Here is a 10,088-nt window from a genome sequence, read left to right on the forward strand (position 1 = left end):
ACTGTTTCTACTGCCCAGCAAAGGCAATTTTCCACCCCCTCTCCCATCCTGTGTGCTGTTTCCCTCTCCTCCCAGTTTTGTTACCAGTCAGGATATTCCTGAAGCAGCACATGGCTCAGGGGGAAAGTCCTTTTGCAGTCCTTTCTTTCTCAAGACTCAATCCTCAAGGCTTTGCTGCCTTACCCTGCCTAGTTATCTTCATGACAAGGCATAAAACCTTCACTACTACTCTTGAAACTGAAGGAACCCAAGAGATTCCTGTGCCAAGCCCAGAGAGCACCCCCTGAGTGGTACCTACGTGATCAGGTGCCGGGAGCAGTCACAGAAGAGCATCAGCATGGCCAGCAGCCTCTTGGACTCCTCTGTGTCATTGTTCAAACACTCCAAGAAGAGTTTTAACCCACCCTGTGGTCCCAGCTCACAGATGAAAGCCCATAATTTGGGCAGCAGATCATCCAGGTAAGTGAGACCTATGAAAATTTGAAGTGCAGTGAGTAAAGCTCCTTCTGCTGCCCATGAAGGCTCAGAGGGATGAAGGTGACTTGGGAGGTGAGAGGTCCTTTTGCAAAGCAAAAGAGAACAGGAGCATCCCATTCAGCTCCCAGGCCTGTCTGCATTAAAAGGAGATGGACAATCCCCAGGAAAGCAGAAAAATCAAAGCTTCAAATGAGGCATTTTTGCACACCCTGACTATTCTGTGACTGTATGAATTAATCCCTGTGATCCCACCACCATTCCAGCCATCTCAGAGGTGAGAACACAGCAGGGCTGTCCCCATGGTCACCTCCACAGCCAAAAAGCACACAAGGCTCTGGACTAACTTCCCTGCTCTATCCACCAGACCAAAACAGTGCTGATCTCCTCCTCCATGCATTCCCAAGACAGGTCATTTGTTCCCAAGATGTATGAAAGCCTTCAGTGTTCCCATCACCCAAAGATTAATATTGCCTGGCTTCCCCAGGCACTGACTCAGGCTGGAGCTGGAGTGACTATCATGATAGAAAACTTGCTCCAATCTGTATTCTGGTGAGTTCATGCTTGATCAGGAAGTGCTGAACGTTATTGATCAGAGGGATGATTCAGGGTGGAACAAGTTTCCCCCCAGCCACTCAATAAACTGCTGTCAGGGATAAAACTCCCAACAAGTCAAGGGAATTTAATCAGCACAATCTAATTCTTTCTCTCCACATGTGAAGAGCAGAGAGGTGCCCTGACCTGTGAGGATCTGCAGGCGGATCTGGGTCAGGGTGGTCAGGGTGGTTTGGTACAGGACACAGATGCTGCAAACCTTCTGCACCTCGGCCGAGTCCACGCGCTTCCCCCCGACCGGCTTCAGGATGTTGCGGACGGAGGCTGATTTCTGGAAAGCTCTCCTGAACAGGGCTGGGGACACACAAGCACACAAGGGCTGTTTGAAACCATTCCCACTGCCAGAGGGCAGGATTGCATTGGACATTGGGAAGGAATTCCACCCTGTGAGGTGCTGAGGCACTGGCACAGGTTGCTCAGAGAAGCTGTGGCTGCTCCATCCCTGGGAGTATTCCAGGCTAGGTTGGAGAAGACAAACTTCACAGGGTGACCTAACCTTCCAGTGCCAGAAGGGTCTACAGAAGAGCTGGAGAGAGACTATTTGTCAGTCCCTGGAGGGACAGGACAAGGGAAATGGCTTCACACTGCCAGAGAGTAGATTTAGGTTAGATATTAGGAAAGAATTTTTCCCTGTGAGGGTGCTGAGGCACTGGAATGGATTTCCCAGAGAAGCTGTGGCTGCTCCATCCGTGGGAGTGTTCCAGGCCAGGTTAGATGGGGCTTGGAGCAACCTGGGCTGGTGGAAGGTGTTCCTGCTCATGGCAGAGGGTTGGACTAAATGATCTTCAAGTGCCTTCCAACCCAAACCAGTGTGTGACCCCCTGATTCTAACTGCAGAAGCTAATGACCACAGGATCTGGTGTTACAGGCAGCAGCCAGAAAACAGCTACTTTCCAGCTATCTTATTCCAAACCCTCTTCTGCAGGACCACCACACATCACAGGCCCATCAGCCAGCTTCACCTTGCTTTTCTCCTAGGAAGCTGACCTGCCTTCTTGCCTTAAGAAGTACTAGGTTATACAGTAAGCACTTCAGTTACTTGAGAAATCATGACAAAAACTTCTAAAATAAGCCAATCTCTTCCTTTCCCCAGGGCACAGAGACATTTTCCAAGAAATTACAAACAGGAGACATCAGATCCCCACCTAAGCAGCAGCAGCTGCTGCAAGTCATTACTGAAAGCTTTTAGCCTAAGTGGAAAAGTCAAAGCCCCGTGAGTCTAGGACAGAGACAGGAACACACAAACCCCCCAGAACCCTCCAGAACTGACTTTTCATGGGAAGGCTGTTCTGAGGGGACACTGGCTGTGCTGGCAGCTGAGCTATCTCCTGATTTTCCAGCAGTTTCTTGCTGAGCACATCACTGAAGAGGATTCGGATCATATGGACTCCCCAGAGGTGCTGCAGTTGTTTTGTCAGCAGAGGCATCGACTCGTTCAGGCTGAAAGACAGGGCAGGGACACAGGTTAGAACACACCACCAGCAGTGATCCTCAGGCATTTAGCTCCTAATCCAAACTGGAATATGCACCCACCCTTAGAGGAAGGGCTGATAACCCAGAATCCCAGAAGGGTCTGGGTTGGAAAGGACCTCAAAGATCCTCATCCCACCCCTGCTATGGGCAGGGACACCTTTCACTAGCTCCAAGCCCTGTCCAAACTGGCCTGGAACACTTCCAGGGATGAGGCATACCCATGGGGCAGCCTGTGGCAGTGCCTTACCACCCTCATAGTCCAGAATTTCTTCCCAGTATCCCATCTATTCCTGCCCTCTGACAGTTTGGCAGGTGTTGGATCAGTACCAGTATGGCCACTGCTCCCCAGTTTAACTACACTCAATGAATTCCCTCATAGAATAATCTGTGTGTGAATGCAACAGCTGATATTGTGCAGACAGATCCTGAAAATACCTGAGAAGTGATTCTGAACAGGGTCACATTGTTCATCTCAAAACATAAACCACTGTAGAATCAAGGGGAAAAAAAAGGGAAAAAACAGAGAAACTTAATCAGCTGTTGATTACCACTTACCCATAATCCACAGTCTGGGAAAACCAGCCCAGGACAGGGTGCCAGTGAGTGAGGTTGGATTTCTTCTGTGAAACATACTTCTGGCAGTAGGAGAGCATGTGGATGAGCACCCCCACAAAGAGGGCTGTCTCCTCCTCCAGCACTTGGTCATTCAGGGAGCCCAGGAACACCAGGTTTCCTGCAGGAATGACCAGCACAGCGAGACTTGAAGAGGAACAGATGCTGTGGGACAGTGCCCCAGGAACATTTCCTGCAGGAATGACCAGTATAGCGAGACTTAAAGAGGAACAGATGCTGTGGGACAGTGCTCACAGGTGAAACAAATCCTTTTCCAGTCCCAGGAGAAGATTTGTGTCAGTAATGATTCTTAGAGAACACCTTGTAGCAGCCAGCACACATCAGCCATACAGGTGACATGTCCCTCTGGTCACCTCCTCACCTGCTTATTTCCTGCAGGAATGACCAGTATAGCGAGACTTAAAGAGGAACAGATGCTGTGGGACAGTGCTCACAGGTGAAACAAATCCTTTTCCAGTCCCAGGAGAAGATTTGTGTCAGTAATGATTCTTAGAGAACACCTTGTAGCAGCCAGCACACATCAGCCATACAGGTGACATGTCCCTCTGGTCACCTCCTCACCTGCTTCCCACCAAGACCTTCTACAAAGCACTACAAGCTACACACACTGGTTATTCCAGAGTTCCATCTGCTAATCTTCTCTTTACAGAAATGAGAAGTGAAATACTCCAGCAGCATGTCCCTTCAGGCAAGGGAGCCTGCTATGCCCCAAAACTTCTCAGAGCCCAAGGGAAAAGCTGGCAGAAATAATGCTCCACAGCTCAGCATGATGACATGTGTAAAGAGCAAGTCTCTGCCCCTTCCTCCTTCTGCAAGGGCCTCAAACTATGTTTGTAATATCCCCAAATACATCATAGTATCAATATTGTGTTAAGAGGCTGGAATGGAGCTCAGAGATGATCCAGCCCCAACCCCTGCCCTGGGCAGGGACACCTCCCACCAGAGCAGTTTGCTCAAGGCTCATCCAACCTAGCTGTGAACACTGCCAGGGTTGGGGCAGCCACAGCCTCCCTGGGCAACCTGGGCCAGTGTCTCACCACTAACACATTAACAAACTTCTCCCTAATATCAAATCTAAATTTTCCTTTTTCAATTTATCCCCATTACTCCTTGTCCTACCATTGGAGTTTCTTTCCACTTCCATTGGTCTTTGCTTTTACCATTTGCAATCCATGAACTCACTTCATTTTTCATAGGCCTTTGGGTAAAAACATAAGGATCTAAACAAGGACTAAGCAATGCTGAGCTGGAGGCAGCTCTGCCCCATGGAGAAAGAAGAACTGACTCAGAACTCTTCCAAACACACAGGAAGGTGTTGCAGGTGCTCACCCAGCAGGCAGAGGGTGTGACTGCCCTCCAGGCACACGCAGACATCGTGGCACTGAGCTTCCCTGCTCAGGAACAGGATGAACTTGCGGAAGAGCTCGTGGGACTCTATCACTGCCAGACGCTGAAAGGCACAATTGAAGCCCCAGTGAGGCTCAGAACCACCACCCACACCTCACCTGCCACCAGCACTTGGTGTTGGCTTTTCCTGCCAAGTACAGCAGCAAGGTGAGGTTGTTGCACTACACAGCATGTGACACTGGAGGTAAAAGCCTCTGCAGGTGAGCAGGTCCTGCTGTAGCTGCAGACAGACCTTGGTAACTCTGCCTGCAAGAACACAGGATGCCCATTTGGCACAAAACCTGCCTGACTGCAGCATGCAGATTAAACTGGAATATTGCACAGCTCACTGGTTACCCCCACAGCTCATCTGCCACACAGCAGAGTGATTTTTGCTTTGGTCTGTGCTTACAGAAGGGGAAGGACAGGAAAAACTCAGGATGTGTGGCATATATGCCTTTATTACTTATTATAGGGCAGCTCAGTCCATCAACCTACTGGGGTTAAAAGCTTCTGCATTAGAAATCCAGAGTATCTGTAAGGACCAAGGGCTTGCACAACAGAGCTGAAACTGGTCAAGAGAAATGCCAGAGCTCTGTTCCTAGAGCTGATGAAACACAATAACAAGTGGTCCTGTGTGATAATCAGATCTGTGGTACCATGACATCACCCACTTACTTCAGGTGTGAGAGTAGCAAGATGAGTCATTATAGCAGGCACAGACATGACATGGATCAGAAAGGACCTCAGCAGATTGTCTGAGAACTGTGCAGCAACCACAGGGCTACAGAGAGAGAGAGAGAGAGAGAGAGAAATACTTCAGAGCAGGACCTGACCTAGGAGAGCAGGACAGAGCCTTCAGCTGAGCTGTGCAGAGCTAGTTACTGGTTATTCCCTCACCAAGAATCAGTCATGGAATGGTTTGAGTTGAAAGGACCTTAAAAGCTCATCTATCCCACTCCCTGCCATGGCAGGGACACCTTCCACTAGCCCAGGGTGCTCCAAACCCCATCCAACCTGACCTTGAAGCATCACAGGAAAAAGATCATTCATTCACACTTCTGTTCTCAGAGCAAGTTCACCAAATCACTCATGACTCAAAGGAATCTGAGTCAGAGAAATTACAGCCTCAAGCTCTGTGACACAGCACAGTCACACCACTGGTATATGGCCCAACTCCTAATTCCCCTTCTCCCCTCTGCCATAAAATCAGTAATTAACAGTTCTTTTCCTTAGGAAGAAGCGAGGTGACATCTTCTAGGCCATCCATTGCCACTGCCCATCACCACCTCCTCAGCCCAGCAGTGACAGCAGCAGGAGGGAAGTGACACACAATTAACCACTGAGGTTTAAAAGGCTGATTAGTGGCTGCAGATTTCCCAAGTGTTGTTTCAGGGCCAAACTTTGTCCCTGCAAATTGGGCAACAGGTACATCTGCATCAGCAGATCACTGTGGTAAGACACAAAAATGCTCACCTAGAAAGCTCCAACCCCTTCTGGTGGTTCAACAGACAGACAGACTCTGGGCTGAATTGGACCCTAAAGGCTCACACTAATTCCTGACTTAAAGGCTTTCTGATCTGAAAAAGGATGACAGCTAAGTGAGCTCTTTGCCTAAAGCGACTTCTTTCATCAGAGTGATGCTCTCAGTGGCACAAACTCACTGGCAGAATCTTCAAAAACCACACTGAAGACAAGTTTGGCTGCAAATCAGCCCAAGCAGCTCTGGGGCCTCACCGCAGTGCCAGAGAGAAGATGGCAGTCAGGGAGCCTTTGGACAAGGAAGGTCTGGATCTTGCCAAGCCATTAGTTAGCAAAATCTGGAATTAAAAAAAAGAGATATAAAACCCCTGAAGTCCTCAGAGTAACTCCTGGAAGACCTTAAGTTTACTGACTGCAGAGCAAAAGGACACCAAAGCAATCCAAACCCAGTTCCCACCAGTTATTTGGCAGAACTAAAGAGCTTCAGGTTACCAAAGGCAGAGGAACTGCAATCAAATCAGACACTCTACAGTACCTGTTCCTCTAGGACCTGCACTCACAGGGTGCTCAGGCCTTTAAGGTTAACAAACAAGGCTCATAGTTTGGTATTTTAATGCTAATTTAAAAGACTAAGAAGAATTACATCAGTTGTTTCCCCACAGAACAGTAAACAAACCCAATCTGTATCACGTGGCAGGAGCAAAGTTTGGCAAAGTATTTAAGATTCCTTCCTGTCCATCTCATATGAGATGATTAAGCAGGACTTAGATTCAGCAACAGGGACAGAAAGGAGAGTGTATTTGGCCTCAGGTGGAGACACTGCTTTACTGCTTTGAAGAGAAATATGACCAAGTGCAAATCACCAACAGCTTCTCCCTGACACCCCTTCCCAGATCCTAAGAGAGTCCAGGCAGCACTGGGATGTGTCTGGATGAAGAGAAGACATGACTGACCTGCAGCACAGAGTAAAAGCCCTTCTGGTTGAGGTGTCCCATGATGTTAGCACAGATGTGGTTCATGGCAGGCCTCAGGGTCTCACCTGGGGGTGAGAACACTGGTGTCACTGGCACAGCCTGACAGCCTCACTCTGCACCTCCTCACACACTCCAGAGCACTTTGGCAGTGCCCAAGACCTCCTGACACAAAATCCTTGTCCTTACACACACACAGACATCACTTTGGTAGCATCTCACATGGTCTTGTTTAAGGTTTGAGTCTCATTCCCTCACAATACTTGTCTACATTTTCTCTGTGCATTCCCTACAAAAGCCCACAGCTAAAACCACATTACGATGTCCTCTGAACACATCTTGTCTGTGAGAGTTTGGAATATTAGAAAAACATTGTAGCAACTGTCTTTGTCCTAAGGGAAACAGCCTAATCTCCAGGGAAACAGGCTAATCCCAAGGGAATCCTTGCTTTGGGCAAGGAGCACAATGAATCTTTGTGGCAACCATGGGAAGGGAATGAGGTACAGAAACAGAATCATGAACTCATGGAATGGTTTGGATTGGGAGGGACCTTGAAGATAATTTAGTCCATGGCCATGTACACCTTCCACTAGCCCAGGCTGCTCCAAGACCCATCCAACCTGGCCTGGGACCTTTTCAGGGCTGGGGCAGCTTCTCTGGGCAACCTGTGCCAAAGCAGTCAGAGGATTTTAATAGCAAGTCCAAAATCAGTGCCTTGCTTGAAGAATGGTTGCACCAACCTATACCCCGAAGGATTTTCCAGGTGGAAGTGTCTGTGAAGGTCACAAGCATTGTGAGGTGCAAATTGACCAGCCTGGAGTCCTGCAGGATGTCAGGCTGAGACAATAAACATCAGGGTTAATCCATCAAATCAGCTCTGAGCCAACTGGTAAATGCAGGGAGAGAAAAACACAAAAAAAATAGTCCTTACCTTAAGCTGCTTGAGAAATTCACAGCAAAACCACAGAATGTCTTTGATCTGTTTGATCCACAGGAGTGTAAGATCCTTGGAGAGTGCCAGGGACACATACCACACCTGAGGGAGGCAGGACACACAGTGATCAGTGTTTGTGCTGCTGCGGGGCAGAACACACTGCCAGGGAGCTCTGGCACTGGACCCAGCAGTGGCACCAAGGTATTTCCCTCCCCACATTCAGTGGTCAAAGCACATCACCCACCCCAGGAATCAGCTGCCCTTTAACTCCTGTGGCTGTGCACAGAGTAAAAGTACCAGGGAAATACTAAAGGGCTTGTGCAACCTTTCCCCATGGAATCTCAGCAGTGCTCAAGGGCTTCTGAGAGCTAAATATTTCTATGTCACCAACCCAAAGACAACAACCAACCTCCCAGCCCAGCCCAACCCCATCCCTGCTGACCTTGGGCTCATTTTCCACATCCATGCTGTTGAGGATACAACGGCACAGCTTTTCAAACCTCTGGGGAAACAAACAGGTGGGATTAGTTCCAGCTACAGGAAAGGCTGTTCTGGAACAGCACAAGCAACAGCTCAGCAGAGGGAGCAAGATCTCTGCATCACAATGTTCCCAAAGACTCCCCACAGCCAGGGCTGGTGGCTCCTTCCCTGGGAGCCAAGGATGTAGCAGTGTGTCCTGGACTTCTGCCCATCACAAACTCAGTGATCATATCCACAGCACTTAATTATCATTTCAGCCCAGTTTTCCATGTTTCCTCTATGTATTTGTCACATGATTTCAAGCCGTAAAGCCACTCTGAGCTGGGTGGTTATCCCAACCAAGAGCAGTGTCCAGGAACAGAGTGGAAATGAGCAGAGTGCAGTGCTTGGCCGAGCAAGGAATGGGAAGGTGAAGGAGAAGGGAGATATCCCAGCTATGCACCCAATTACTGCAGTGCAGAACTTCAGTTGGATCCAGCCACTTACTAAATGTGTATGTAACACACAAAGGCCTTTGTTTTGATGCTGCACCTACAGGGAACTGCATTTGTAGCAGATTGAGATGAAACGGAGATTTAAAAGTCACCAACTGCCACTGCAATTTAAACACAACCTTCCATGGTTTCCTTACCATCAGCCCCTACACTTTCCTGGGGCAAATATCATCATTTCAGGGCTTTGCTCTGAACCCACAGACTCAGGACATGGTCAGAAAAATAAAATAGATGCAATCAGATACAAATTAGATACAAACAACCTCCCCTGGGCCCTCACAGCTGGTTAGGAGCTGCCACAATGTACCTGCCTGGGGAAGGACTCAGCTGAGTGCCAAAACCCTCAGGCACAGCTCAGTGACTGCAGTTGGCACAGTCACCAGGAAAAACATCCACTAAACCATGCCCTGAATACAAAACCACTGCTGAAAAATTCAAGGCTTCTACTGTTTCCTTCCTCCAGGCAGATCCCTCCAGGAAGGAGCAGGAGACAGAGATCACATTTCTGAAGGCAAAATATACAGCAGGAACCTACATGATAATGAATTAAACATATTTAAGGGATTAAAAATCTGCTCCAAAGATGATGTCAGGGCTGCGTCCTTACCTCCTTGTCCTCTTTGGGACTGAACACAAACAGCAGCTTCCTGGCAATTTTGAAGACAGACAGAGCAGTTCTTTTACTTGAGCCAGAGTCATGTGTCCCAAAGAATTCTTCCACCTCTCTCCTACCAAAGGGGAGAAAAATGAGTGGTTAAAAACCAAGCACAGCTCTCCAGGAAGGAGTAGGGGTAGAATTCCCTCCCTGACAGGGCCTACAAGGAGGGACTTTTTCCAAGAGCTCGGAGTGAAAGGACAAGGGGAATGGGTTCATAGTCAGAGGGCAGGGCTAGATGGGATATTGGGAAGGAATTGTGCCCTATGAGGGTGCTGAGGCATTGGCACCGGTTGCCTCGAGAAGCTGTGGCTGCTCCATCCCTGGGAATGTTCCAGGCCAGGTTGGATGGAGCTTGGAGCAACGTGGGCTAGTGGAAGGTGATCCTGCCCGTGGCACGGGAGGAATGAGATGAGTTCCAAGGTCCTTCCGAGCCAACCCACTCCAGGATTCCACGGCTGCCACGCACCTGATCTCCCTCTGGAGGCGGC

At 48.8% G+C, this 10,088-nt stretch overlaps 1 protein-coding gene across 1 annotated transcript in view; it reads right to left on the reverse strand.

The window, feature by feature from the left end:
- Positions 1-298: 298 nt before the first annotated feature.
- The window catches only part of LOC103807680 (ubiquitin-protein ligase E3B-like), a gene marked incomplete at both ends in the record, with an annotated part of 10,652 nt that continues 862 nt past the window's right edge, over positions 299-10,088 (reverse strand). Inside the window, 13 exons of the mRNA XM_009080421.1 lie at positions 299-470; positions 1,216-1,383; positions 2,360-2,529; positions 3,118-3,295; positions 4,525-4,645; positions 5,260-5,365; positions 6,319-6,401; positions 7,017-7,102; positions 7,775-7,871; positions 7,966-8,070; positions 8,411-8,470; positions 9,550-9,670; positions 10,067-10,087. Of these exons, the coding sequence (XP_009078669.1) occupies positions 299-470; positions 1,216-1,383; positions 2,360-2,529; positions 3,118-3,295; positions 4,525-4,645; positions 5,260-5,365; positions 6,319-6,401; positions 7,017-7,102; positions 7,775-7,871; positions 7,966-8,070; positions 8,411-8,470; positions 9,550-9,670; positions 10,067-10,087 (1,488 nt within the window). The remainder of the gene's footprint in view (positions 471-1,215; positions 1,384-2,359; positions 2,530-3,117; positions 3,296-4,524; positions 4,646-5,259; positions 5,366-6,318; positions 6,402-7,016; positions 7,103-7,774; positions 7,872-7,965; positions 8,071-8,410; positions 8,471-9,549; positions 9,671-10,066; position 10,088) is intronic.

Source organism: Acanthisitta chloris, unplaced genomic scaffold, assembly GCF_000695815.1.
Source record: "Acanthisitta chloris isolate BGI_N310 unplaced genomic scaffold, ASM69581v1 scaffold31688, whole genome shotgun sequence".
Taxonomy (NCBI): domain Eukaryota; kingdom Metazoa; phylum Chordata; class Aves; order Passeriformes; family Acanthisittidae; genus Acanthisitta; species Acanthisitta chloris.